At 41.5% G+C, this 27,549-nt stretch overlaps 10 protein-coding genes across 14 annotated transcripts in view; 4 read left to right on the top strand and 6 right to left on the bottom strand.

Moving 5' to 3' along the window:
- Positions 1-5: 5 nt before the first annotated feature.
- Positions 6-3,400, top strand: Rnp4F (RNA-binding protein 4F). 2 transcript variants are annotated; one of them, XM_018109931.3, is made up of 9 exons: positions 6-164; positions 225-472; positions 535-710; positions 776-1,509; positions 1,572-1,737; positions 1,806-2,222; positions 2,312-2,432; positions 2,491-2,593; positions 2,662-3,400. In XM_018109931.3, exons 1-9 carry the CDS (start codon positions 147-149, stop codon positions 3,046-3,048), a joined length of 2,370 nt encoding a protein of 789 aa, XP_017965420.1. In that variant the 5' UTR covers positions 6-146; the 3' UTR covers positions 3,049-3,400. The 2 variants fall into 2 exon arrangements, with proteins under 2 accessions (XP_017965420.1, XP_017965418.1); XM_018109929.3 differs by having other exon boundaries at positions 2,488-2,593.
- Position 3,401: 1 nt separating this feature from the next.
- Positions 3,402-4,876, bottom strand: Sas10 (UTP3 small subunit processome component Sas10). The gene has a single exon (XM_018109934.3). It carries the CDS (start codon positions 4,800-4,802, stop codon positions 3,477-3,479), a length of 1,326 nt encoding a protein of 441 aa, XP_017965423.1. The 5' UTR covers positions 4,803-4,876; the 3' UTR covers positions 3,402-3,476.
- Positions 4,877-5,109: 233 nt separating this feature from the next.
- On the top strand, positions 5,110-7,710 carry LOC108655634 (uncharacterized). Its single transcript, XM_018107405.3, has 6 exons — positions 5,110-5,353; positions 5,566-6,294; positions 6,364-6,486; positions 6,615-6,700; positions 6,787-7,311; positions 7,371-7,710. The coding sequence occupies exons 1-6, from the start codon at positions 5,207-5,209 to the stop codon at positions 7,666-7,668; spliced, it is 1,908 nt and encodes a 635-aa protein (XP_017962894.2). The 5' UTR covers positions 5,110-5,206; the 3' UTR covers positions 7,669-7,710.
- A 222-nt stretch (positions 7,711-7,932) lies between these two features.
- LOC108657590 (uncharacterized) lies at positions 7,933-11,261 on the bottom strand. The gene is made up of 2 exons (XM_018110247.3): positions 8,989-11,261; positions 7,933-8,663 (listed from the first exon to the last, which is right to left on the bottom strand). Exon 1 carries the CDS (start codon positions 10,973-10,975, stop codon positions 9,131-9,133), a length of 1,845 nt encoding a protein of 614 aa, XP_017965736.2. The 5' UTR covers positions 10,976-11,261; the 3' UTR covers positions 7,933-8,663; positions 8,989-9,130.
- A 97-nt stretch (positions 11,262-11,358) lies between these two features.
- On the bottom strand, positions 11,359-12,063 carry dhd (deadhead). The gene has a single exon (XM_018110248.3). The coding sequence runs from the start codon at positions 11,984-11,986 to the stop codon at positions 11,666-11,668; it is 321 nt and encodes a 106-aa protein (XP_017965737.1). The 5' UTR covers positions 11,987-12,063; the 3' UTR covers positions 11,359-11,665.
- Positions 12,064-12,375: 312 nt separating this feature from the next.
- On the top strand, positions 12,376-13,846 carry TrxT (Thioredoxin T). The gene has a single exon (XM_018107848.3). The coding sequence runs from the start codon at positions 12,476-12,478 to the stop codon at positions 12,971-12,973; it is 498 nt and encodes a 165-aa protein (XP_017963337.1). The 5' UTR covers positions 12,376-12,475; the 3' UTR covers positions 12,974-13,846.
- On the bottom strand, positions 13,292-14,286 carry snf (U1 small nuclear ribonucleoprotein A snf). The gene is made up of 2 exons (XM_018110057.3): positions 13,818-14,286; positions 13,292-13,743 (listed from the first exon to the last, which is right to left on the bottom strand). The coding sequence occupies exons 1-2, from the start codon at positions 14,168-14,170 to the stop codon at positions 13,446-13,448; spliced, it is 651 nt and encodes a 216-aa protein (XP_017965546.1). The 5' UTR covers positions 14,171-14,286; the 3' UTR covers positions 13,292-13,445.
- Positions 14,287-14,379: 93 nt separating this feature from the next.
- On the top strand, positions 14,380-15,426 carry bcn92 (LYR motif-containing protein bcn92). Its single transcript, XM_018110059.3, has 3 exons — positions 14,380-14,602; positions 14,678-14,798; positions 15,015-15,426. The coding sequence occupies exons 1-3, from the start codon at positions 14,523-14,525 to the stop codon at positions 15,090-15,092; spliced, it is 279 nt and encodes a 92-aa protein (XP_017965548.1). The 5' UTR covers positions 14,380-14,522; the 3' UTR covers positions 15,093-15,426.
- On the bottom strand, positions 15,289-18,187 carry Pgd (phosphogluconate dehydrogenase). The gene is made up of 3 exons (XM_018110056.3): positions 18,007-18,187; positions 17,685-17,908; positions 15,289-16,720 (listed from the first exon to the last, which is right to left on the bottom strand). The coding sequence occupies exons 1-3, from the start codon at positions 18,012-18,014 to the stop codon at positions 15,507-15,509; spliced, it is 1,446 nt and encodes a 481-aa protein (XP_017965545.1). The 5' UTR covers positions 18,015-18,187; the 3' UTR covers positions 15,289-15,506.
- Positions 18,188-18,777: 590 nt separating this feature from the next.
- D2hgdh (D-2-hydroxyglutaric acid dehydrogenase) overlaps positions 18,778-27,549 on the bottom strand; it is a 16,232-nt gene continuing 7,460 nt past the window's right edge. For 2 of the 4 annotated variants that reach the window (XM_089264970.1, XM_089264972.1), the window contains exons 2-5: positions 21,813-22,049; positions 20,956-21,097; positions 20,190-20,883; positions 18,778-19,476 (exon numbers count right to left, since the gene is read on the bottom strand). In XM_089264970.1, coding sequence (XP_089121096.1) covers positions 18,903-19,476; positions 20,190-20,883; positions 20,956-21,097; positions 21,813-21,989 — 1,587 coding nt within the window. In that variant the 5' untranslated portion in view covers positions 21,990-22,049 and the 3' untranslated portion in view covers positions 18,778-18,902. Of the gene's footprint in view, positions 19,477-20,189; positions 20,884-20,955; positions 21,098-21,812; positions 22,050-23,078; positions 23,152-24,114; positions 24,249-27,549 lie in introns of those variants that run through there. The other 2 variants (XM_018109821.3, XM_089264971.1) reach the window with 2 other exon arrangements.

The raw sequence follows: 27,549 nt of genomic DNA, 5'->3' as shown, positions 1-27,549 counted from the left end.
ATAAACGTCAGTAACAGCTTGTTACACATCTCTAGCTGGCGTTCACGTTCAGTACAACAAAAAAATTAGCTTTGCATTGAAAACTAAAACAAATAAAACATTTCTTCATTTCGTTCAGTACAAATACACAATATATTAAATAAAAAATGTCCAGTGGAGCTGATGTAAGCCTAGGGAATATTGTAAGTGTCACTATTGAAATTAATTGTTTGATTCATTTTCAGCGGAAAGCTTCAGCTGGCGACAATATCGTAAACGAGCAGCCAATCGAAATAAGCTCAGATTCGAGCGTAGAAGATAATAGCAACTGTGAAGCGCCCTCCGATTCTGAAAGTGAAGTAAGTGTCCTGAGCTCACTGGTCGACAGCAGCGATTCGCACGATGACCAAAAGCTGGCGGATGAGTTCTCGGCCATATTGGACATAGCCAATAAGAAATATAGGCATTATATGGATTTGTGTACCACGGCCTTGTAAGCTCCCATTTACATCATATCATTATTATATGCTAGCTAAACTGTGCTCTCGCCTGCAGCAAATTGAATGTCTTTGAGAAGATTGAAGTGGCCATTAATGAGTTCCAGGCATTCACAACTGTGCCGCCGCATATATGGCTTCGTTATCTCAAGGCTCTGAAGGTGGTCACCCAAACTCCGGCAGAGTGGGAGATCTTTAAGACAAAATGCAGTCTGGCTTTGGCCAGCTTCTATGGTAAGTCAAAGATGTGCGGTAGTAGGTTAAATAAACAACCTCCTACTCTACTCCATATGAATCAGATGACCAACTGGCTGAATTTGTTGTCAAAAGCTTGATGGAGCAGCCACTCGCTGATCATCTGCAGATGTGGTCAAAGATTCTGGCAGATTATGGCTTAGAACGCTTCGATTTCGTTGAAGAAGCACGCAGATTGGTTGCATCTCTGGATGAAGACAACATTGAAATGATTGAGCAAACATTGAGCGCCAATTGCGTGACCTGGCATTACGACCAGGATCAAATGGAGCCGATTGCAAAGCTGATTGACGAGTTCAAACAGAAGTTAAAAAGTAATGCAGAGAATTCGTCCTGGCTGCAGGAAAGCTATCTGCTAAGGGCCGAAACTTTGTCGCTCAGCACAAATATGAAATGCACCCTGACCAAATTGATATACGAGCGTTGCCTCGCCAAATATCCCACTGACAGTCGTTTGTGGCTGGACTATATAGCCTATATGGAGAAGCCCAAAGAGCCGGAATCGGAAGATCTGTTCCATACAGCCATATGCGATGGCTATTTAAAGTGCAAGCCCATGGAGCTGATTAGCCGTGTGCTGCAGATAAAGCCAACAATTGCGATCAATCACAAGTATTTGGAGCTTTTGGAGCAAAGCATTCTCAGTACGGAGCAAGTGGAGTCGGAGATTAAGCGCCAGCTGAAACGTCTCGAGCCGCATATGGAAATGAACGTGGAGCTGCAGCTAGACTACTTGGCCTACCGCGTGCGTCACACCGATGTCAACAACGAGGAGGAGGTGCCTATCAATATAACAAAATATATTTTTGTGAACTATGTATTTAATCGAATGCTCCGCAGGTCAAGCAGTTGCGAAATGCCTTTCGCGAGGTGTGGGATCGTTTGTCTGAACTCTACGGCGACCTGGCAGACACCTGCTTCGAGGTGCTGCAGCTTTGGGCTCAGGTGGAGTACGCGAAGCTAAAATCTCCCGATAAAGGAGCTGACATCTGGTGTGAGATTTTCAGTGAGTTGGATGCAATCGATGAAATATCTATTGATATCAAATTAACATTACAATCGATGTGCTCATAGGCTATCCGGGCAGCAGTGTCAAGGCGCATCTGTGGCTCGCATATGCCCAAATGGAGATCCAATATAATAAGAGCCAAAAAGTGTCCATTGTGCTCAGGCAGGCCTTGGAGGCGCTCTCTATGTCACCAGAAGTGCAGATTATAGTCGAATTTTATCGTCGCCACGAGCGCTGCTTTGGCAACTATGAGTCAATAGCCGAGTGCCAGAAATACTGCGAGGCGTACATGGAACAAGCGGGCAGCTACGGGCATCAATCAGCCTGGCGACAGGGCAATACTAGACGAATGCCAGCATACCAAAAGCCGGAAAGGAAGCCGCCCATCAAATCGTCCAAGAAGCCGTTGCCGGCTGCCAAGAAAACAATGCCATCAAGCTCCCAGGCAAAAGAGGCAAAAGAATCTAATTTTAAGTATTCATGTAAGTTTTATAAATTCACAAAATGCCCTCATATATATTTAATGCTCACACTGTATCCATCTCTCTCTCTTTCCCTCGCTCTCTTACAGCAAATATGGAAAAGAATAAGATATTTATAAAAAATCTATATCCGCAATGTACCAAAGAGGATTTAATCAGTGCATTCGAAAGTTTTGGCGTCATCAAGGATGTGCGCCTGGTCTACCGACCGTAAGTGAAGTTGAGATTTACAAACTAAAATATCCTAAATGTGCTTCCATTCTAGCAGCAATCAAAAATTCAAGGGCATTGCCTACATTGAGTTCGAGAAGGAGCAGGAAGCGCAAAATGCGGTCATCGGCAGCAATGGCATTGACATTGGCGGCCAAATCGTAAGACCTAACATATATAAATATATATTAAGAGCTTAAAGAACATATGTTTATTTGAATTTATTTAGATTGACGTTGCCATTTCCAATCCGCCACCGAAGCTACCCAAAGGACCGTCTACATCCTCGGGCGCGTCAGCAGTCGGAGCTGCCGGTGATAAAAGGCAGACAGTGAAACGTCGTCATCAAACATCGCTGATACCCACACGCTTCATCATCACTGAGGTGAAGCGTCGCAAGAAGCTCGAACTGGACGACGATGCAGCGGTTAGCAGTACAAACGATGCGGCCAATGGCAACAATACCAACAATTCCAATTCCAATGCCAATGCCAATGGCAATGATAATGGGAATGTCAATGACAGTGGCAAGGAGACGGCGGAGCAGCCGCCGACAGCATCAGTGTCGACTGGCCCAAAGAGCAACGATGACTTTCGCAAGCTCTTTAATATTTAAGCTTAACATAAGCAATTGATGTTTTTTATAGTATGATAAGTTAGCTATAACGCGATGCCTGAGAATCCCCCAAAACAAAAATGAAAACGATAAACCTGAAGCAGAACACATGAAGCAGCTGCGGTGCATGCTGTTCCCCATATACATACATATTTTTGGTTAACTATGGAAAACGGAAAACAAATTTACAATTTGGCAATTAGACTTAAATAATAAAATTGTACATAGATATCAATATATAATTGATAGCATACATATATATATATATATATGTACATGTATACATTCGTGTTATGTAATGCAACTGGCGACCTTTTGTGAACTAATTGAATAAATTTGATGAACATAACAAAAGCATTTGTATCGAGTGATGGAACAAAATTTGAATATATTTTTTTGTTGTACATAGCCTAAGGATGAGTAGTGGATTACGTTTTGAATTTGATACTCTTGGTGACGGTGGCCTTGATGCCAGATATTTCGCCGCCGTATCTTTTGGTTTCCTTGCGTACGCTGCGCACAGCTCCCTTACGGCGGATGAGCGCCTTGCGGTATTTGCCGCGATGCTTGACGCGCGGATTGCGCAGCTCCTTTTTGCGAGCCGGCGTGAGGCCCTTGTTCTTGGCCATTTGATATGTAATGCCGCGCCGCTCGTTCTCTTCCTGAAGCGCCTTCTCCAGCATCCGCTCCTCCTTATCCATATATTCATCATCATCATCATCAAGAGCATCAGCATCGTCAGTATCATTTTCAGCATCAGTATTGTCCTCGTCATGCGCCTCCTTGTCATTGCTGGCATTTGTTGTCCCTGTGCCATTGTATTTGCTGACTGTTGGCAGCTTGGCCTTGCGCTGTTCTGGATCCAGCACGGTGAACGCATCGCCGTCCCGTATGCGCTCCAGCAGCGCCTCTAGCTGGGGTCGTATATACTCCTCGTAGCGTGCCGCCAACTGTTCGCGAAGCTGCTTGAGCTGCACCAGCCGCTTGACCACCGGATGGTATTTGATGCTGCTGCGTTTGGCCTTCATAAGCAGGTAGAACGAGACGTTTGAGCAATGCGTGAGCAGAACATTCTGATACAGAAGGGCGAACTGCAGGGCCGGCACCATGGCCACCCGATGATTGCGCACATAATTCAGAACTGGCGCCGTCAGCTGTTTCACTTCGCTCAGATGTTGCTGAAAATCTTGTGTGAGGCCAATGAACTCAGGCGAGTCCTTTTGCAGCAGTTGCAAACGCTCGCGTTCCGTTAGACCTTTCAGATCTCTGGTCACCGTGATACTCTTTACGGTAACGTCTTTACTCTTATCGTCGACTGGCACCACCACGTCGTCTAGCTTGAAATCGGACTCCGTTAATTGCTTGGCCAAACGCAGCTGTATCTTTTTGGCCTCCTCCTCCTCGGCCTTGGCCATGTCCTCCTCTTGGGCTGTGTAACTGCTGTAATCGGGATCCACGAAATCTGTATTGTAGTAGACTTTCTTGTTGGTGCCCCAGTCCATGGTATCCGGCAGATCGCCATCGTCATCCTCGGCCCCTTCAATGTCGCTGTCACGCATTAGATTACCCACAACATCCTCATCCTCTTCATGATCGTCGCTATCACTGAACGACAGAACATCTAGTTTTTGATTTTTTAGTTGGTCTGCCTTCTTCTTTCGTTCTTTACGCAGATCATTCAATATTTCACGCTCATCTTCATCGTACTCCTGTTCAGAGTCGGTGGGCTCATAGTCATCTGCCTCGCTATCCATTTTCTTCGATATTTTTTTTTTTTTTTTGACTGTTTTTTGCCACCAACACGTGCCGTAAACAAATGTCCGCTGTAGAGATGAGCAAAGACAGGTCACTCGTATGTGAGTTTTAGAACATCACGATAGTCACAGCTATTTTACAGCACAGCTATCGATAAATAGCGACCAGTCACTATTTTTGCCAGTTGATAAAAGTTACATTGCAAAAGTCAATAAAAATTCACTCTAATTTTAGTTAATCGATCAGTTTCATAACCAATGTTACCATCTGGCCAATTGAAAGTAGAATTTGTCGTGCTGCCACCCTTTTTGATTTTAAGCTATGCCATTTACAGTTATTTTTGCTTGTTCTGAACGTGCGCGCCTTGCTAAGAAAGCACTCAGTGGAATAAAAAAATTTAATTATGTCTTCTGAAGCAGATAGTGATACCGATTTAAATATGGGTGAATCTAGTGGTACTAAAGACCAAATGAAGCATGCAGCCTCGAAGGAATCGAAAATTATTATTCGTAGAAATGAATTTTCTAAACAGGCATCATATGACGTTGTGGTAAGCTATATTGGCATATTTATACGTAATTAAAATTCCGTTATCTTTTGAATGTGTAATATGTAGCACTTGCAACATAGCCTCATATTTGGTTTGCTCTTATACAAATAAAATAATACATACAATTTAATTTATGTATATGTACGTAATTATATTTATTATTATATATTATTAAATATATATATATTTGTGTATATGTATATAAATTGCAGATTCCCGAAAATGACCTTATTAGTGCCGCTGTGCTAGCTCGTCAGCTAAAAGCCGCTGACCAAATCTACAAAACCGTAGGTCAGGATGTGAATACGGCTGGAACTTCAGGACAAGTAGGAACGATTGAAGTGAGCGTAATGAGCAGCAGTGACGACGCATCTGAAGGAAGTAGCAAAGACGAAGATGAAAATCTGAGCGCAAATGTATCATTCCCGTTTCCAAGTAGCGCTTACAATCGTCTGCAGGCATGGTTGAGCAACCTAGATAGCAGCACCGTGATGCCAATAGTAATGCCATCTGAAACAGATATACAAAGTGAGGAGACAGATCACGAATTGGTAGAAGCAGAGGAAGAACTTGAAGAAGTCGAAGAGGAAGGCGAAGAAGAAGCCGAAGAGGAAGGCGAAGAGGAAGGCGAAGAAGAAACCGAAGAAGAAGCCGAAGAAGAGGGAGAAGAGGGAGAGGAAGAATCGGATGAAGAAAATAATGAAACCGATATGGAGGAAGAAGAACCAAAGACGCCTTCGATGACTCGCTGGCCAATGGACAGTGATGAAGAGGAGGAGATGACAGGCGACACTAATCCCTTTCGTGCCAATGAAATGGGTGCAAAGCCGAAAGAAGAACAAGAAGATGTAAACAACTCTGAAAAGCTGAGCGCGGAGATCCAAATGAATAATTTTATGCATCTTGTGGAGTCGCGTGCGGCAGTGCCAAGTTTTGCAGTGGTATGACATTATTAAGTAGCTCGTGAAGAACAACTAGTATATTCCCTTCCCTCTTTTCTGTAACCCTAGACTGATGAAGTCTACAACGTGGACAAACCCAGCCAAGCCATTGGCCTTGGCACTGACTTGTCCAAACCCCAAATATGGAATAACTTTAAGGAGGGCGACATGCTCAAGATATATGTAATCGAGGTAATGAAAAATATTCAAAACTTTAATGTTATCTTCAACATAGATCAATAGATATTTATAAAAGCTTAGGCTAAGGTTAAAGTTATTCTCTTTGAATCCCTTCTCATATTTATTCATGTCTCTTTCAGGCCTATAGCCCCTTTCAGTTCTGGTTTCATGTGGCTGAGGGGCCTTATGATTTAAATTTGCTGAACCACCTAACTTCACAGTTAACGTAATCAATCAAGACCTTGGCTCAAATTCATTCTCTGCTACTACTCTTAACTAATTTTTGTTATATTTCCCCCTCTCTATATGCAGCAAGTTTTATAATCCACTTCGTCGCGCCACTTGGCAACTGCCCAAATACTTCCTTAAGCGCGGCTTTCTTTGCGCCGTATACAATGAGTTCACCTGGCGTCGTGGACGCATCATCCGTGAACCGGAGACGACTGATAGTGCCGTTAAAGTCTATTTACTCGACTATGGCAAGGTTTTGGAGGTGTGCCACATGGATTTGTATTTTATGCATATCCGTTTTGCTGAACATCCGCCGCTACTGATGCGCGGCACTTTGACCGATGTATTTCCTCTGGATCTCCACTGGCCAACAGCTACTACATTAAAGTTCCGTGAGCTTGTCCATAACGAACTGTTGCATGCCACCATCAAGGATATCGATCATGGCGATTGCATTTTATTCGTCAATATATTCAGCGGCAATACAACCATTAGCGACATATTGATCGAGGCCCAGCTGGCCGGACGCAGTTACAATTATAGCGCCGAATCGCGTGACGAAAATTGCGGTCGTCGTTTGCGTTATTTACGCGAGCGCCTTCCCACGTACGTTGCCCATCCTAATGTTAGTACATTGATTCCCACTCTCTCACTCTCTCTTGCAGCTTTGACATGTTGGAGACAGACGTGTTCCAGTCCACGGAGGAATTCGAGGAACAGTTCGATAGTATCATCTATGCGCCAACATTCTTTCATCAGTTCGAGATGCCGAACATGCCCAATCCGTTTCGTCAGGACCTCCAGAAGGCCTTGGCCGAGTGGCTCTCCAAATACAAGTGCGAGGAGTTGAGCTGGCGTAAGGTAATCGATGAATCTAACGAGAAGGAAAAAGACGACAAACATAAATGCGTGGATCAATCCAATAACAATGAAGCCAAGGATTCAGATAAGCCCTCAGTTTAATTTCAAAATGAGCTCGAAATCTGCTCAATTCTAATCCGAGCACGAGTTCAGAATTACACAAGTTTTTAACAGCCTATGGAATAAGTTTTTAAAGTGACAAACTTGCATGCTTGATACATTTGTGAAGCGATTATATAATGAATATATATGAGCTGTACTTAAATTTAAGTTAAAATACATTTTTATATACATAATCTCCATTCTTAACCAATAAAAGAGAACTGAAGTACTTTTTAATTTACTTATGTTGGGTTTATTTCGAGATTTGGCTTCTACTTTTAATTTATTTTACAAATAAATGTGAGATTCTTAACTTATACAACTGAAAGCAAATGGATCGAATTGTATATATGTATGTATATATATATATATGTGTGTATATAGAGAGTGGGAGACCGCATCTACATGCACGTATACAAAGTCTATATAGTATATATATATAGGCTATACGTGCGTATTCCGTATTATGTCTTGTTGCAAATAATTTTCTGCATATTATCGTCTATTGCTCGTTGATTCGATTTTCTTTTTCAGGGCGTAGGCGTTATACGAGGCGCTTAGGGAGCGCTATAACATTCTCCAGTGGGCGACAACAAAAAAGATGATGCATAGGCATATATGCATACATATAAATATATGTGATTACCAAAAGAAAACTAAACAGTAAACAAACATATATATGTACATATACATATATGTATACCATCTATGGATAACCAAAGTATCCGCGGAGCCAATGAGGCATCTCGTTCTTTTTGTGGGAACAGGAACTATGTGTGCCTGCTAAGAAAATGCAGTTGGGCATGCACGTCAGGCACATATACGTATATCTATGTATGTTGGTATATATGTAAATATATATAGATATATTGATATCTTAAGAAATCCAGAAGTATGCCATACAAAAATAACTCGTTTATCGCCGTTTATCATCCCATTTGGTAGATTACGGATCTTTTGGGATAAGATCCATTCGGTTACGTTCATTTGAATGCCTGAAAGTAAGAGGATTTAATTAGAAAACGGTTTTGTTGGGGCTTTGACCTAAAGTCATGGAAATAAATTACTTTCCAGACAACTGGATTAACTGGAAGAAGCTTCCATTTGAGATGGAAATGTGCAATGCAAACATGTAAATTAGAGATGGAACAAGAATGAGAAATGAAGCAACCAGCCGAACAGTTAGCTAGAGATGAAAGCTTCGCTTAGAAAAGGGCGCTAGGTACAAAAGCTTCCATTAGAGATGGGTTAATTGGCACAAACATCAATGAGATATGGAATGGAGGTAAACGCAATGCAGATTGATAATTTAGCACTTACTTTATCAATCCACCAAATGATTGGAACTAGCGAATGGTATTAGTTGATGGAACTGTTGAATTTTGTTGAATTTGCTTGTTCTTTTTTGTTGCTTTTTGTTTATTTTCGGGCGGGGTATAGATGTATTACTGGGGATTTGAAATTACTTGAATGCGCTATGCATCACATGCATTGTAGGCACATGGCCGTCATCGTCCAGTTCCATGATCTCTATCAAGTCCTCTTGCATTAACGATGGTCCGCAGACACTCTCGAAGTTATCACTGTCGGGCACTGCCAATGCTGAGCTAATATTGCTAATACTATTATCTTGATCGATGGGGTTATTGCTGATGGCATTAGTATTATTCACATCGTTGTTGTTGTTGTTGTTGTTATAGTTATCATCATTGCGAAGAGTGTCCAGATCAGTGCTAATGGCAATGGTCAGATTGTGCGGCGGCAACACCGTTGCCACTTGGCTGGGACGCTCGTGCAACACCTTGATCCAGGGCACCATCAATGAGATGCGATGCCAGCGTCGCGCTTCATGATTCAATGTCGCTCCATTATCGGCCAGTGGCGGCTGATAGGCGGCAACAGTTGTGGTTGCATCCACAGATCTGTGCGCATGCTGGCTTGTTGTTGGCACATCATCGTTGTTGCTGTTGCCCATGCCATTCCCGTTGCCAATGTTGTGCTTGTTGTCGCCATGCTGGTCCAATAGCTGCACAGACTCCAGCTCTGTGGGCGGCAGCATGGCCGTGTGCATCTCCAGCTCAGAGTCCATGTTGTTGAGCTCTTTGCAGTGGCTGCTGCTGTTCAGTATATTGTTGTTGCTGCTGCTGTTAATATTAATGGCGCTGTCCTTGTTGCAATCATTTATATCGTTGTTCTTGATGCTCATCAAGTGATTGTTGATCAGGTTGTTGGTGTTGTCAGCGATGCAGCCACTGACACTGGACGATAGCTCCAGAATGCTCAATGACTGGTTCGTCAGCTGTTGTTCCTCTGGCCGCTCTTGCAGCTGTTCGTCTTGCTCTTGCTGTTGCTGCTGCTGCTGCTGCTGCTGCTGCTGATCCTGCTCCAGCTGATGCATATACATATGCTGGCGCAGCTGCTGCTGGTGCTGCTGCTGCAGTTGCAATTGCTGCGGATCGATGCGCCGCATCTTGCGCTGCTGCTGCAGCTGGAGCTCCTGTTCGTGCCGTCGCTGGATTTCCATTTGCTCGAGATCCTCGGTGACCGTGTCCGTTCCCGAGATAAAGCCCATCACACGCTGCGCCGCTGCCAACTGGCTGCGCATCATGTTGTTGGTGGAGCGAGAGTTGCCATATTGCAGACGCTGCCGCAGCATGGCCCGCTTTACCAGATCCGGATGCAATTGACTGCGGCTGGAGGACGGCTGCATTGGCAGCTGTGCCACCTGGTGCCTGGAATCGATCATCACCGATGTGGCCGGCGAATCGTTAGTGACCATGCGCCGCTGCTGCCGCTGCGTGATCCGTTCGATATTCGAACGGGACTGAGCATTGCCGTAGCTGATGCGACGCGCGGCCCGCAGTCGCCGCTCCTGTGCCTGGCGTCGCGCCTCGTCCGCCGCTCGCACTTTCGACGTCAGCCGCAGTTCGCTGCGCAAAAAGTAGCCAGCGCCGCTCTCCACCAATTGGGCGTTGTGCCGCGAGATTTCCTGGCCCAGCTCGCGGGCACGCTCCAGCGCATCGAGGCGCTCGCGCCGCTGCTGCGCCTGCATCGCCTCCGGCGTCGGCGGCACTAGCGCCGCTAGACGACGCTGCTGGGCAGCCGACGTGCTCGGCGACTCATTGATGTCGTCGATTTCACGAAACAGACGCTTCAGCCGCACCTGGCGCATTTTCAGCTCGATGGTGCGATCGTTGAACTCCTGGATGCGCTCATACTCCTCCCGCAGCCGCTGCAGTTGCCCGTTGCGACGGCTGTTGTTGAACATGCGACGGAAGTAGGGCGTGCGCTTGATTTGATACGACATCTTCTCTCTCCCTCTCTCTTCCTTCTCTTACGCAATCGATTGGCCCACTCTGCCACTTGATGCGATCAACGACGCAGAAATTTCGATTTACCAAATTGGAATGTAGTGAATTGTATGTATGTATTTATCTATGTATGTATGCAGTATTTAGATGCGTGCGTGGGTATTTGGATATGATTGTTAATGTGTGTATATATATATATATCGCGACAATTAGGACGAAAAGACTTTTTTTTCGCTTTTTGTTGCACTTGAAAATTTTGTACGCTACCTAAAAATAAAAAAAAATTGTTTGTTGAATATTACTGGGACGAAAATGATTTTATGGAATGTCTCCCTGCCGTAGTAGATTCAAGCCTTAAAATAAAAAACAAACGGGTTGCTGCGATCTGGTTATGACTAAATCACATTTAGCTTGATTTATTGAACATTCAGTCGTGCTTAACCTTAAAAAGCTATTACATCTGTATTAAAATTATATCAAGTCCGTATTTGAGGTTATGTTCGAGCATGCAAAATCACATAAAAATGGCTGACAATTACAAATCACGTATTACAAAGTTACATCTTACATATACATGCATACATATAATAAAGAGATTGCGCAGCTCTAGCTTTCTAGACAAAATGGCGACGCCTGCGTCGTTCACCGCTCGCCCTCTCTGTCCCTCTCACTCTCCTTCTCGCACTTTAGTCGCAGAGTTTGTAAATCATTTGCTTCAGCTTATGTTCGTCGGCGCCAGTCATGCGGCTCATCTTGCGATTATTCTTGATGAACACAAATGTTGGCATGCTGCGCACATTGTACATATCCATTAGCTCCTCGAATCGATCCACATTTATTTTCATGATGTCCACCCGGCTGCCATATTTACGGGCCAGCGATTTTACCACGCTGTCCATTTCCTGGCACGGGCCGCACCAAGTGGCATAAAAGTCAAGTACGACCAACTTACGGTCCGACGCGTCCAGGCGTTTGTAGAACTCATTCATGTTGCGAATGGCGGACATTTTGAGAATTAAATGATGGATTAAACCCAAAGACAAAAAAAACTTGACTCGATCTGGCGAGCAGAAGTGGAATACTAAATGCAGCGAAGCCATTGCTATAAGCGCTGCGCTTTGCCTGGAAAGCTACACATATACATATGTATGTATGTGAATCTTTCCCGCGCTTTTATGCAAAACTCACACCCACACATTCAAATGAGCAAACGGTACTTATCCAGCATTTAAGCGTTGCCAGCTTTTGCACAAATAAGCAACCATTATCGATTGGCGATTAACGATTAGTACGCACCGTTGCTGTTGACAGCTATTTGAAAATGAAAACCATATTTAATTTCAGCCTCTGAGGAGGCTGATACAACAAATACATTTGTGTGAGCACGCACAAATTGTTGTCAATTCCTTTTCGAAATTCAAGTAAACACATACCAAAAAAAAAAAAAAAACACACATACACAACAACAGTATATAAAAAAAAAGGGATTTTCAGCCATGGTGCATGTCGTGCAAAGCAAAGAGGACTTCGAGCGGCAATTGTCCGATGCCGGCGACAAGCTGATTGTCATCGACTTTTGCGCTAATTGGTGCGGCCCCTGCAAGATCATTGCACCCAAGCTGGAGGAGCTGGCCGCCCAGTATGCCGAGCGAGCGGTCGTGCTGAAAGTGAATGTCGATGACAACGAGGAGATAACCATCGAGTACAATATAACCAGCATGCCCACATTCGTGTTCATCAAGAGCGGCGAAGTGCTGGAGGTATTTGTGGGCGGCAACTCGGATAAGTTGACCAAATCGATGGAGAAGTTTGTGGGCGATGCCGACGAGTCCTTCGACGAGGATTCCCATCTACAGCAGCAGCTGAGTATCTGCTCGGAGAGCATTGCCAGCGCCAGTACCGTGTGTGATCTCGGCGAGGATATGGACGATCCACACGACATAACGCCATGTGCTCAGGGTGCTATGGACAAGAGCAGCATCCTGGAGAATTAGTTGCTCCCTCTATCATAGAAAATCAGTAGAGACCACTAACACACTGCCACCGGACCACCGTATATATTTATGTAATACTAATGATCGAGCAACTCCATGCAAATGGGAACTAATGCCAGTACAATGTGAAGCGAGCAGTATACTGATCAACACAAACGTTACTTAATGCAAAAAATAAAAGATCGAAACTGTTAAATGACGCATATACTACCTACTCTACACTACACTACAAGACACAAGCTAATACTGGAGCTGTTCCCCGTAGCACACTCTGCCCTCTAAATTGTCAATCACCATTAAACCTGATTTGTTGCCACATTTATTCATCATTGTGTGTTTCATTTATGCTAAGTATATTTATATTTATTTTAAATTAGAAGCATTTAATTATTAAAAAAAAAAGCCCCGACTCTCCTACAATTATATATATACACATATATTTGTGTATATATTGAGGAAATCTGTACTGCGTCTACTTTTTGGCAAAAGTAATTTTCATCGCGTGCGTGGGAGTTATTTTGAAGCCCTGGAGCGCCTCTTTGGCTGCGTTGCTCTGCAGCTCGGTGGTGAACTCGACAAAGGCGATGTCGTGCCGGTTGGGCACCAGGCGCACCTCCTTGAAGCCGGGGAATTGATTGAACAGCATGGAGAGCATCATTTCGTTGGTCTCCTCCGGCAGATTGGTGAGGAACAGAATTTGATTTGGTGGCTGCTCTGTTTGTGTATTCGGATTTGCATTCTCTGCACTGGTCTGCTTCTTCTTCTTGTCCCTGTTTGAATTCAAAATGCAATATGATCATTAGTGATTCCCAATCTGAGCGTAATTCATATAATTAATACATACTTTTTCTCCTCGACACCCGGTACCGGCTTTGGCGGCTTCACCTTCTTTGGTCGCTCCTTGTAGGTGCCCTTCAATTTGGCCACAATATCCGAATCGGACTTGGAGTAGGCAATGCGCATGGGTTTGTCGTAGAATGGAAAGCCCTGCATAGTACGCAGCGCATTAGAGGCACTGCCAATTTCCTTAAATATGACAAATGCCTGCCCTCGCATTTTCAATGTTTTCAACGCCACAATATCGAGTATCTGGCCGAACTGTGAGAAGATGGCGTAGAGCGACTTCTTAAGCTCCTCCTTTTTAATCTTCTCATTCAGATTATTTATGTAAATGGTTTGATTTGGACGCACATCCATATTGTGGTTTTACTGTGAAGAGCAACGAAAATAAGTGATGAAAAAATAAACGCGTACAAAAATGCTCGTTTGCTCTTGACTGATTAGTGATGAGAGAGGGTAGTATCGTAGAGGCAGTCGCCATGTTTGCGATGGGTACTATATATCGATAAGATATTCATACCGATACCTGTGATTTTTTGTGTCGTTTATTGGTGCAGTAAATAATCGATATAATCGTTACTTTACTCTTTATTTGTTAACATCACCAAATTATACGGTTTAACCAAAATAATCAACACGGCTATTATCAATTAAAGTCAATACAATAGAGTATATTTTGTCTGCTATTCCACACACAACGAACGCAAAGATGTCGACACGTCGCCAGGCCATTACATTATATCGGAATTTATTGCGTGAATCCGAAAAGCTGCCTTCCTACAACTTCAGGTGCGTGTGTGAATTGTGAAATAGCATAACATAACATCTCAATTATGACAACTGTCTAAATTTTCATTTTAACAGAATGTATGCTATGCGGAAAATACGTGACACATTTCGTGCCAACAAGATGATAAATGATTTCAAAGAAATCGATCGACAAGTAGCCAATGCCAAAGAAAGTTTGGAATTGATTCGACGACAGGTGAGAGCTTGTGCCGGGTCATTAAATTGGCAAATCAGCTGTACCACCATGTGCATACATGCATGCATACACATACATACACATAATGTATTTGATATGCCCAGTTGCCCAATCCTTATCGCATTGTGCACGTCACATTTGACGTCAAAATCCCCCAAAGATAACAATGCGAACAGCGAACTATTTTCATTGAGCCATGCACTCTTCTACTTGCAGGTAATTATTGGCCATCTTTACACAACCGACAAGCTGGTTATCGAACAGAAAAAGACATTGCGGCCATCAGACGACTGAGAATTTATCATCGCTATCACATGCACAGAGACAGACATACATACACACACACACACACATACATACCACAAGCACGGCATAAGGCAGCTGGGACAATAGCAGCGAAAGACTCGTTAAAATTTTGATTGTTTTTGTTGTTGTTGTTTTTGTTAATGTGCAATTTAGTTGCCGCCAAAAGAAGTCAAAGCACTGGAGATTTTTAGAAAAACACACCAGTTTAATAATATATATTATTACAATGAAACTAATTAAATATTGTACAATTAAGTACCGCCTTAAAGTACTCAAGAAAAAAAGTGAGAAAAAATAACGAAATAGAATAGAAATACACTAAGAGGCCAGCCTATTTGTTATTACGAGTATACGAAAAAAAAAATCAAGGTTAACTGTAAACTTGGAATGTGGTTGGTATCTCTATGCCTGATAGGTGCTGGCCGAAACATTGCCGCCGGTGCCCGTCCAATTGGTATGATGGAACTCCCCCTCCCTGTTCACCAGCTCGTAGGTGTGGGCCCCAAAATAGTCACGCTGCGCCTGCAGCAGATTTGCCGGCAGCGTGGCCGTGCGATAGCCATCGTAGAAGCTCAGGGCCGTGGACAGAGCGGGCACAGGGATGCCCCAGAGGAAGGCATTGGCCACCACCTCACGCCACGAGCTCTGGCCCTGCTGAATGGCGCGCTTGAAGAAGTCGTCGAGCAGCAGATTCGAGAGTGTCGGCTGGCGGGTGTACGCATCCTTGATGTTGCCCAGAAAGACGCTGCGTATGATGCAGCCGCCGCGCCACATCAGCGCGATGCCGCCATAGTTTAGACTCCAGTTGTTCTCCTTGGCTGCCTCGCGCATCAGCATAAAGCCTTGGGCATAGCTGACGATCTTTGCACAGTAGAGCGCGTACTTGATGCCATTCAGGTATTTCTTAATGTCCGGCACGCAGGGCTTGCAGCTGGGTCCTTTCAGCACGCCGCTGGCCGCAACGCGCTCATCCTTCAGAGCGGACAGGCAGCGCGAGAAGACGGCCTCGCCGATCAGTGTGACGGGCACGCCGTATTGCAGCGCCGCTATCGCAGTCCATTTGCCCGTGCCCTTCTGGCCAGCCGTGTCGCGTATGCGATCCAGCAGGTATCCCTCGCTGTCCTTGTAGCTCAATATATCCCGTGTGATCTCGATGAGGAATGAGTCCAGCTCGGTGCTGTTCCACTGGCCAAACACCTCGGACATTTGAGGTGACGTGAGACCCAGCTTCTTCATGATGTGGTATGCCTCGCAGATGAGCTGCATGTCGCCATACTCGATGCCGTTGTGCACCATCTTCACAAAGTGGCCGGCGCCCGCATCGCCCACCCACTCGCAGCAGGGCTCGCCATCGGCCTTGGCACAAATGGCCTGGAATATGGGCTTGATCAGTGGCCAGGCAGCCGCATTACCGCCTGGCATTAGAGATGGCCCATTTCGTGCTCCCTCCTCGCCGCCACTCACGCCAGAGCCGACATAGAGTATGCCCAGCTTCTCCAGCTCTTCGCAGCGTCGCGTCGTGTCCTGGTATTCAGAGTTGCCGCCATCAATGATGACATCGCCCGGCGACAACAACGGCACGAGCTGGCCAATAAAATCATCTACAGCACTGCCAGCTGCCAAATAGAATAATGTAAACTGGCATTAGAAAGGCAATCTCAGAGATGACCGCGTGCCCACACACTAGTTTGCTGATCGTGCAAAATGCATGTAAGGCCACCTCCTAAGGTTAATCTAGTGATGGAACATGCGCTGATTAGAGTGGCACAACGTCATCGACAAATGCAAATATGACAAATTTTAATATTACAAATTTTTTTAAATCAATTCTACAGTTCACGATATTCTCCTTTTTTACTGAAGTGAAACGTGCTTTAATTTGATTCCCTTTTAGTTTTCTAAGCCGTCCGCTTTTCACCTCTAATTGTAATAGCAGTGCATAAAATTGACCTTGAACTGAGGTCAGCCCAAAGTCGTAAGTTTCTGCGATTTGGCGAGATAATGGTAACTTGCTTCTTGATTGCTTGACGGCAGCTCTTATCGCCGGCATTGATCGTGACCCAAGCGCTAAGTACCTGTTCAGCTACGTTTGTCAATGTCTTTAACGTCATGAATGTCACGGCCCATGGAGAAGGCAGTGTAAGCTGCTCAGTTAAGCTATGCATAAATTGCACTATTTACCATTTAGCCATAAAGGTGCGTACTGAGCTTAAACGATATATTTCTAAATATGTGATAAACATCGATAGCGTACATATGGCAATGGTAAACAAAAACAAATTGTAAACCATATGTATATGATGACACTCTCTCTCTCTCTCTCTCTCTCTCTCTCTCTCTGTCTCTCTTTGAGAGCGATTGAGCGGCAGTGGATGAGCTTGAAGCAAACGCTCTCTCCTTGACTGGATGTTGTTGTTTTTGACGCATGCTATGCATTTTTTTGTGCATGACTTTGCTTTGACTTCCACACAAACACACACACACACACACAGGGACACGCACACGCGCATACACTTATATTTCCTAACGATCACTTCACGCCATTCACTCATTATTACAACAACAACAGCCATAACTTACCCTTGACCAGCAACATGACTTTGCGTGGCGTTTTCAGCTTGTCGACCATGTCCTTCAGTGATTCGGCGCCAATCACTTTGGTGCCTTTGGCCTCGTTGTTTAGAAAGTCTTGCACCTTCGATACGGTACGATTGTATGCACAAACCACGAAGCCCTTCTCGTCCATATTCAATATGAGATTTTGACCCATGACAGCTAGGCCAATGAGTGCAATATCAGCTTTCCTGCATTTTCACAAGAGCAACAAAAGGTATACAAAATAAAATAAAAATAATGAAATCAGCACGTAACTAATGACAAATAACACAAAAATTTTGCTTACCCGCTCATATTTGCTTTATTTTTACTTAATGATTTATGAATATAGTATTGTAAATTTTACGCAAAACTTGTTTATTTCCTTGCGCTTTCGTCACCTTCCCCACGCTTTTGTCGTCCGGCCGCTTGCGCTCGCCAACTGAAACTGACGAAACGTTGCCAAAGCGTAAACGATAAATGCCGAAAAAAAAGTAAATAAAGCCGTGAAGCTTTACACTAGTGATGCGTATGTAAGCGTTACAACGGCGTGTCACGCAGTCGCTCGATATGTACTGATCGTATGGGCGTATGGGAAATTGACATAACTTTAATTGCAAGTCAAACAAATATTGAATATTACTTTAATAAATTCTATAGAACATAAACAATTTACACGTTAACAAACATAAACATTCATATAAAAAAAAAAATATAAAATATATACATATCAAACTTATCTTGAAGTTTATTAAATATTATTAAAATGCATGAATCTCGTTTTCGTTGATTTTTTTTTTTTTTATTAAATAATTTTTTTGAGCTGATCTATTATATTAAAATTTTTATTATGATTCACCGATTCAGCTCTTATTTTCGACTCACTTGTTGCTCATCTCCCAATACCTACTTTTGCACGACGTTCATCTCTAACTGCGCGCAGTTTTTAGCACGATCGAAGCAAACGAAAACTTTTTCTACTCCACCTTGAGCCGCCCTCCAGGTACGCCTCTTATCGATATCCGCTATCGATAGGCACGGCGGCCCGAAAATGCAATGAAATGAAAAAGCTCAAAGCTAAAGTACACAAGCAAACAAATGCACATTTATTAAAAGCTTTTTTACATATACATACATACATACATATACATATAATTAGAAGTAAAAAAAAAAAAAAATGAACGGGCTAGTTCCAAACTGCATTTAATTCAACATCTTGTAGGGATTCAGTATGCCATTGGGATCGAACATCTTCTTCATATCGCGCATCCATTCGATGGCAACGGGATTCTTGGAATAGTGCAAATAGTCCTTTTTGAGGAAACCAATTCCGTGCTCGGCACTGATGCTGCCCTTCAGCTGTGAGGTGTATTCGTAGACGAACGGCTCGACGCGCTTGTAAATTTCGTCGTTGAACTGCTCACAGTTAACATTCAAGTGCAGATTCGAGTCGCCAAGATGCCCATAGCCACAAACCACTGTGGCCAGGGGGCCGCAACGTTCGCGCATCACGTCCACGATGCTGTAGAAGTCGCGCAACGGCAGCGATATGTCGTATTTGAAGCAGAAGCTCTTCTCGATCAGGCCCAGCGGCACCATTTCGCGTATTTTCCAGATTTCCTGCACTTTGCCGGGCTCTCCGCTAACGGTACCGTCCAGAATTTCGCCACGCTCCATGCCTTGGGTAATGAATTGGTTGATCTTCTCCTCGTCGTGATCACCGTTACTGCCCGATGTCTCGATCAGCATGTAGAACGGATAGCCAGAGATGGGTGAGCTAACGGTAAAAGGAGAAAATGAAATTGTTACTTTGTATACCCTGTACAAACTAAAAGTCGTTAGAGCTTTTTTTTAGGGGAATCACTAGGTTTAACCTCCTTTATACCCTGCAAATGCACAACTGGTAAGGAGCAGATTGAGTTTAGCTATGGATGTAAAGCTAAAGATGTAAGTTCTTAATAAAGAATGCATAGTTTAATTGTTGATATAATCTTTATACCCTGTAAATATTAAGAGATGGAGTGAGAAGTAATCTTAATGAATCTATATTCCTTATAAGTTAAGAGAACCTTTCAACAGTTAAGAAGAATAAATGATGATTTTTATACCCAGTATACCCTGTAAATACTATAAATATTTAATAAGCATCAGGTTCATAAGCGCTCAATACAAATTTCCTGACTTTAAATTAATACCTCATAAATTGTTTTTTTCTGTACCCTGCATACCCTGTAAACACTCAAAAAGTCTGCTAGAAGCTAAGCGTATGAACGTAAACCTAAAAACTTGAAAGGCATATATCATATACCCTGTAAATACGAAAATTACGATCATGGAGTAAAATTCAAATGTAACTAAGTTTGCAACAAATCAAACATTGCTCTGTATACCCTGTAAATATTATAAAGAATGCAAAGATTTGATTACATCGAATGTAAAACGAATCTGTTTATACCGCAAGTTTGCAGAGTATTTGCTAGTCGTACTCACTTGAGGAACTTGAACTGCTGCAGGGCCGTGTTGAGGGCCAATTCATCGATGAGTTCGCAGGAGCTGAGAATCTCGCCCAGATTGCGCTTGGCACTGACGAATGTCTTGAGGACATCGTCGAACGAGTTGAGTCCGATGAACGCGACGTTGACGGCCTTCGAGACGTGCGGACAGAGCATCGCCAGCTTGGTGACCACGCCCAGTGTGCCCTCGGAGCCGATGAACAGGTGCTTCATGTGGTAGCCCGTGTTGTCCTTCTTGAAGTTGGACATCAGGTCGAGCACCTGGCCATTGGCCAGCACCGCCTCGACGCCCAGCACGGAGCCGTGCAGATTGCCGTAGCGTACGACACGAACGCCGCCGGCATTTGTCGAGACATTGCCGCCGATGTGGCAGCTGGCCTTGGCGCCCAGATCGAGCGGCACCGTTAGACCCACATCCCGTGCCCGTTGATCGAAGTTCTCCAAAATGCAGCCGGCCTCCACAATGGCAATGCCCGTCACCTCATCCACGGAGAGCACCTTGTTCATACGCTGCATGGACAGAACTATCTCATCACAAATGGGCACCGAGCCGCCCACCAGACCCGTGTTGCCGCCCTGCGGCACCACCGCCAGCCGCCGCTCGTTGCAGTAGCGCAAAATGGCGGCCACCTCCTGCGTGTTGCCCGGCTTCAGCACCAGCTTGCTGTTGCCTGAGATTGGAGAGAAAACGGAGATTCAGAGAGAGAGGCGTAGAGGGATAGAGCGAGAGGGTGCCAACTCACCGCGTATGCGCTTCAGAAAGCATATGTTATAGCCCTCCAGATCCTCGGTGAGCACGTGATTCTTGCCCAGCAGCTGCTCGAAGTGGGCCACATCCTTATCGTTCAGCTGGGCGTAGTTGCCGCGCTGTACGTTGTCCGATATCTGCAAGAAAGAGATAGATATAGATATAGATATAGATATAGATATAGATATAGATATAGATATAGATATAGATATAGATATAGATATAGATATAGATATAGATATAGATATAGATATAGATATAGATATAGATATAGATATAGATATAGATATAGATATAGATATAGATATAGATATAGATATAGATATAGATATAGATATAGATATAGATATAGATATAGATATAGATATAGATATAGATATAGATATAGATATAGATATAGATATAGATATAGATATACTTATACTTATACACATACACATACATACATATGTAAATACACATATATATAACACTTTCGCCATTCATAACTCTTAGGCTAACTGTACCGTATCGTATGCCACCACCATTTGCAAAACGCTGCCTCCGCTTGGCAGACGCCGATTGGCCGTTGTTGGGCTGCATAAACAAAAACTTACCACAGAACGAATGCTGACAGTGTTTGGTTCCTCCCACCCTTGGCCATGCTGGTCGCTAAGACGTCGCAAACTCACCACACACACACACACACAAAGTCCTCACACTCTTGCTCCCTCCCACCCAGATGGCAAACGCTGAAATCCACCACGCAACCAATGCACACACTCTTGCTCCCTCTCACCCTCTCGCCCATAACTCTTGCTCTCTTGCTCGCTCTCCCACTCCCTCCGCTCTAGCTTGCCTTGTTCCTCTTACCTGTGTCAGTTCCGGCAGCGGCGATGCGCTGCTTGCCAACGTTCGCACCACCGTCGCCTCTGTGCCTTTGCGTGCATGTGTGCGTGCCTGTGCCTGTGTGTGTGTGTGCGCAAATTGCCGCAGGGTGACTGCCGTCGCATATCTGCGCATTTGCATAAGACCCTGATGGAAACGCATTCTCGTTAAGCTGATCGAATTCCGCAATCAATGAAAAGATCTCGCTCAAAACTTGAGGCTCTATAAAGAGTGGAATGTAGAAGTAACATAAAGTGAGAATACCATACATACATCTATCATAATTAATATCATATACAATCAAATTATTATTATTATTACTTATATCTCCTCTTAGTCTTTTCTTAGACAAAACTTTCCGTCGCACTCAAATATTCACTATATACATAAAGATGCATGAATGCATCTAATTATCTAATTATTATCTAATCGATTATTTTTATTTATTATCCATACATTCATATAGAATTATCTATTTTTCTATTCACCTTCTTTCTATACATACATATATCAGTTAACTTTATTATTGATACGTAGAGCTATCTATATATGTACATATATATTATCTATTATCTTATATCTATTATTTATGCATGCATATAGGGTTACCTATATGACTTATCTATCGCCTTCATCACAGTAAACTCACAAAGTAAAGTTTAAATCTCCATAAAGTCTAGTAAAGTAAAGTAAAGTTATGTATCTATAACCAAGTCAAAACATCGATTAATATCGATATATTGATAAGCAAAAGAAAGGCAGAAAAACAACAATAAATGAGGTATGTCGGTTCTCGTATCTGGCAAAAATCAATAATGCCAAAATTATCATTCTCAATACACATAGAACAAATATACTTATGTATATGTTAGTAAGTGCATATAAACATATATAATCTCATTCATAAAGTTTAATAGAAAAACCCACACAATAAACTGTAATCTATACAAGTATTATTTTCGTACACTATAAAAGATAAAGAAACAAAAAAAAAAACAAAGGCACACAAAAAAAATGGATTCGAATTTGCATACATATTTGCAGGCCAATTGAGCAGGTTGTTCCCAGCTCTAAAATTTGAAACAGTTTTGGTTTACGACGCACCCGAGCGCTGTTAAAGTCAATATGTTTATGACCGCGGCCGGGTTTACTTTGTCAATATGTGCATAGGTCGAGCTGTCTGTCTGCTTCCAGGTATAAAGGCAAAGGAAACTGCATACTCATAAACTCATTTACGATGGTCTAATTTACCTGCCTGTCGGTCTCACCCTTGGCTGTGGTCTTGCTGGGACTGAAGTACGTCGAAGGTTGAGTTAAAACCCGATTAGCTAAGATCCGGCAGAGCTGTCAACGAAATCCATTGTGAATTTCTAAAAATTGCTATACATTTCAAAATAATAATCTTTTATTTTTTTTACCATCTAAATTTATATAAATAAATTTTTGTATTGAAATGTTTATTTCACAATTTTGATAAGCTCATCTCTAGCATGTGATCGCGAGCTGATTGCAGCCATGTTGTATGACACACATGCTTGACAGTTGTTCATCAGCTGCGACTGCAATGAGCGCAGCCAATAAAGTTTTATCTATGGCTTTCTCTCTTTCACTCATCTGCATTCGCGCGGCATTACAAAATCAAGTGACGTCGGTACCTGTCGCTCGCGCATGCAGGCCGATCTCAAAAAGCTCTAAAGCTCTTGACCTTACCGCTTTTTCACACGATTGTTTTTGTTTACATTTGCTCCGGTCGTCTTTCAGATGCCCTGTCTTGTTTGATTACGTCGAAGAGTTTGTATGGCTTTGCAAGCATATGTGTGTGTTTATTATCTCGGATATACATACATATGTACATATGTATATACATACATACACATAGAAGCTGATAAGCAAACATTTTTAGACAAATTGTCCATATTGTTTGTATGTATGTGCATAAATATATATGTATATGTATGCAGCACAGTAACAATAATAATAATAATAATTCAATAAGTTTAATATTTATATGTATACACATTCATTTATATAATATTCATAATATCAGCTGTCGTCCACGCGCCATTCACGCACTTGAGAGCAAAACGAGAGAGAAAGAGAGACACGCACACATACACAGAGAGCCACCGCTCCAACCATTTGCATAGTCTTTCAATAAATCGTTGTGGAAAAAACCGCAAAGAGGACAACTCAAAAAACAAGAACAGCACGATATAGCACCAAACTAACTCGTATACATAATTAGTTACTTATATTTATACTTATACTTATACATTAATGCACCTACACTTTGTTTGTTCTTCTCTTTTCGTATTTGTTCGTCCAGTCGCACAATGGTAGGCGCGCAACCAAAACAAAACTAAAACGAAATCACAAACGACAACCGCTAAAATAAGCGTGAGCGGCGCATAAAAAATAAAACGCAAAAGAAAAAGTGAGAGAGAGCGCGCGACCGAGAGAGAGAAAGAGAAGAGGAACAGCCAGAGAGTGAGCGAGCGTGCAAAAGCTATCGAGCGCCACAATAAAAGCTCCCCATTTGCGGCGATCAGCTGTTTGCAAAGCTTTACAAATTCTTTCATGCCTTAATATCGTAGGCATTTTTTTTCTGACTTTTTACCAAAATAATAAATAAAATTTTAATTTCGAAAACAAGCCATAAGACCCAAAAGCCAGTGCTTAACTTTATGTTAGACTTCTTTTTATATAAATTCTAACGTCTAACATGTAAATAAATTTCGAAAATCTATATTTTGTTTATCAATTTTAACTTATGTAAGGCTAAGTGAACTTAACATCAAATAAATGAGCTTAAATTTGAATGAAAACTGAAAATTGTGTAAGTAACTAGTAATTTTATTAAACCCTGATCACATTGAAAATGGAAAATCGAGCCTTAATGGTTTTGTGAAAAGTACGAAAGAAGGAATTATCGCAGAACCCATATAATATATATATTCTTGATCAGGGCGACGAGCTGAGTCGATATAGCCCTGTCCGTCTGTCCGCCCATCCGCTTGGATGTCGAGATCTAAGAAGATAGAAGAGCTAGAGAATTTAAATTTTGCATACATATTCGTGTATGCCAGTATGAGCAGTACGAGTCTATCATATTTCGATAGCTCATCCGATTTATTTTTATCGAGAATAATCGATAAATTGATTTCGTTTTTGAGCTTAATTTGAACACTATTACTCCTGGTGACTTCGGATTTACTGTGTATATATACAGACTAGGCAATTTACAAATTTCGAACACCACGCCCCCCTCACCCCCAATTTGTAAAAAAAAAAACGTATTTTAAGTACTGTGTTTTGGTATATACCCTCAAAGTGAAATAATAAAATATGTGGAAATAATATTTTTATAACATTTATAAATATTTAACTAAAAACTAAATTTTATATATCTTAAATGTATATTTCATTACAATAATAAACGCGCACATTTCTTAAAATTAAGTAATATAATTATTAAATTAAGCAAAATCAAATACGTTTTTTTTTTTTGCTTCCAGAATGTATAATTTAAATATTAAAAAAAAAAAAATTAAATTTAACAAACTACATTAATTTTATAATTTTTAGTTAATTAATCTTTAACTTCATTGATGTTGAAACAAAAATGATGATTTAATTTCAAACAAATAAAATATCTTTAATTTTTAATTTTAGTAAAAATATACATAAATATTACAATAATAATTATTACTAATAATATAATCAAAAAAATTTTTTTTTTATTTTTTATAATAATTTATTTTTTATTAATAATATTTTACTAAATGTATCTGTGACATAACCTCAAAAATAATAACTTGAGTTTATTTGTTAGAAAGGGAGTTAGGTTATAAGAAATATAATTCAAATAAAACAAAATTTGCATAATTTTCCCCCTCCTTTTATTTGAATATGAAATGTCCACCATTTTGTTTGGCATACAAACAAAAAAATATATTTACGACTGCAAAAAGTACTCACATTCACATTTACACTTATGAACATATACATATGTATGTACATACACTAAGCTTTATTTACGATTGGAATAGTTAAATAGAATAATATATTTAACAAGAATTTCAATGGCACATACATATGTAGATTGATACAATAGAACTGTTATACGCGCTGGCTGACCATGTTGAGACTGAACTCACCACGGCAACGCCCATTCACTTGGCAGCCCACCACCAGCAGGCGACACGCGACGTACCTATAGCCATCTCATTCGTTCCTTTGCACCAAGCTCTATTGCTGTCGCTGTTTCGCCTTGGCAAGAGTTGTTGCTCTGGCCGCAACACAGCACCCACCCCCAAAGCGAACAAAATTTAAAAAAGGCAGCAAGTAGCGCGCCCATTTTTCGCCGTCGGCATTTTGTATTGGACGCAGTCGCGATACCAACTGCAATTAGACAACGACAGTTAAATCAAAATGGCGGCACGCTTCTATTTTTTAACAGTTGTTCACGCCATCGATTGTTCAATTGTTGTTGTGCCATGTCGTAACAGTCAACGAATGAGAATTCAAACGAAAGAAAAATGAGAGCATTCAATTATACATGAATACTATATGAATGTATATGTGCATATGTATATGCTAAATAAATATATATGTATGTATGTCTGTTAAACAAATAAATATTTACTGATATTAACAGTAGGAAAATCTTTGTATTATATTTCGATATTTTTGTAAATATTTGTATTATTAAAATCGTGTATCTGGGGTTAAGTTTATTCATAATTTATTAATCACGAAAACGCAAATAGCTATGGTAAAATATTTGTTCAATATTTTCAATTGTTTTGTTAGTGTTACGACTCAAAATATGTATGATTTAATGTTATTATATGAAAATTTATATGAAATGATAATGATGGCATATATACATACATATTCTTATATCCCGTTTTAATACTTCCATAGTGGGCTGATTTTCAATGTACCTCCAAAAATACATAATTACATTAAATAAGTAACTGGATTTTTTAAATATTTTATGTATTCTATAGTTAACAAAATTATTGCTTTCTCCTACGGAAAAATTACCTTTCTCTTCATTTAATGACTTGTGTACGGTACTTTTTATGTTCAGAGCTGTATATACATATACATTCATGTATGTACAGCTGTATATATGTGTATATCCATTTTTTATACACTTCTCATTGTACTGAGTATATTCTTGGTAAATATGTTTGCCCATTTATCAATTATCGATATTTATCGGTATTTGACAACACACCTTGATTCAACTCAGACGCTTTAAAAGTAAGAATCAGCCAAGTTTTTCATTCTTTCGCTTAGCATAAGCTAAACAGACCCATTCTAAGATATTTTTCTAGTTGTTAACTATGGAATTTGTTTCAATTAAATTTATTGAAATATAATTAAGTTAACAATGCCATCAAAATGTTCTTAAATTTTTTTTTCGACATCGCTTCATTGTCACACAAGTAGAAATGATATAGTCGGACATATGCGGATAGGAAATACCTGCAGCACCAAAGGAATTCGAGGGACATACAAAAACTAAAAGACTAGATAGTATTTTTTAGACTTTATAAGAAAACAAAATTCGATTCTGTTCGCAATTCAAAATGTTATCGATGATTTGCATTTATATCGATAAACCTTAGCAAGATTAGAGGATATATATACATACATACATGCATACATACATATTTAAATACATTATATAGACATATAAATTTATAGAATT

This window comes from Drosophila navojoa, chromosome X, assembly GCF_054131105.1.
Source record: "Drosophila navojoa isolate 15081-1374.11 chromosome X, UAZ_NAV_1.0, whole genome shotgun sequence".
Lineage (NCBI taxonomy): Eukaryota > Metazoa > Arthropoda > Insecta > Diptera > Drosophilidae > Drosophila > Drosophila navojoa.
This window is presented reverse-complemented; position numbering and strand designations above follow the sequence as displayed.

Excerpts from the sequence above, each read along its gene's own strand:
- LOC108655634 (XM_018107405.3), top strand. The coding sequence starts at position 5,207 with ATGTCTTCTGAAGCAGATAGTGATACCGATTTAAATATGGGTGAATCT. Across the intron at positions 6,295-6,363 it reads CAGTGCCAAGTTTTGCAGTG|ACTGATGAAGTCTACAACGT; the intron begins GTATGACATTAT and ends CTGTAACCCTAG. Across the intron at positions 6,487-6,614 it reads TCAAGATATATGTAATCGAG|GCCTATAGCCCCTTTCAGTT; the intron begins GTAATGAAAAAT and ends TGTCTCTTTCAG.
- LOC108657590 (XM_018110247.3), bottom strand. The coding sequence starts at position 10,975 with ATGTCGTATCAAATCAAGCGCACGCCCTACTTCCGTCGCATGTTCAAC.
- TrxT (XM_018107848.3), top strand. The coding sequence starts at position 12,476 with ATGGTGCATGTCGTGCAAAGCAAAGAGGACTTCGAGCGGCAATTGTCC.
- Rnp4F (XM_018109929.3), top strand. Across the intron at positions 1,510-1,571 it reads ATGTCAACAACGAGGAGGAG|GTCAAGCAGTTGCGAAATGC; the intron begins GTGCCTATCAAT and ends AATGCTCCGCAG. Across the intron at positions 1,738-1,805 it reads CATCTGGTGTGAGATTTTCA|GCTATCCGGGCAGCAGTGTC; the intron begins GTGAGTTGGATG and ends ATGTGCTCATAG.
- Pgd (XM_018110056.3), bottom strand. Across the intron at positions 16,721-17,684 it reads AGTCATGTTGCTGGTCAAGG|CTGGCAGTGCTGTAGATGAT; the intron begins GTAAGTTATGGC and ends TCTATTTGGCAG.
- Sas10 (XM_018109934.3), bottom strand. The coding sequence starts at position 4,802 with ATGGATAGCGAGGCAGATGACTATGAGCCCACCGACTCTGAACAGGAG.
- bcn92 (XM_018110059.3), top strand. The coding sequence starts at position 14,523 with ATGTCGACACGTCGCCAGGCCATTACATTATATCGGAATTTATTGCGT. Across the intron at positions 14,603-14,677 it reads CTGCCTTCCTACAACTTCAG|AATGTATGCTATGCGGAAAA; the intron begins GTGCGTGTGTGA and ends TCATTTTAACAG. Across the intron at positions 14,799-15,014 it reads TGGAATTGATTCGACGACAG|GTAATTATTGGCCATCTTTA; the intron begins GTGAGAGCTTGT and ends TTCTACTTGCAG.
- snf (XM_018110057.3), bottom strand. The coding sequence starts at position 14,170 with ATGGATGTGCGTCCAAATCAAACCATTTACATAAATAATCTGAATGAG. Across the intron at positions 13,744-13,817 it reads CCGGGTGTCGAGGAGAAAAA|GGACAAGAAGAAGAAGCAGA; the intron begins GTATGTATTAAT and ends GAATTCAAACAG.
- dhd (XM_018110248.3), bottom strand. The coding sequence starts at position 11,986 with ATGTCCGCCATTCGCAACATGAATGAGTTCTACAAACGCCTGGACGCG.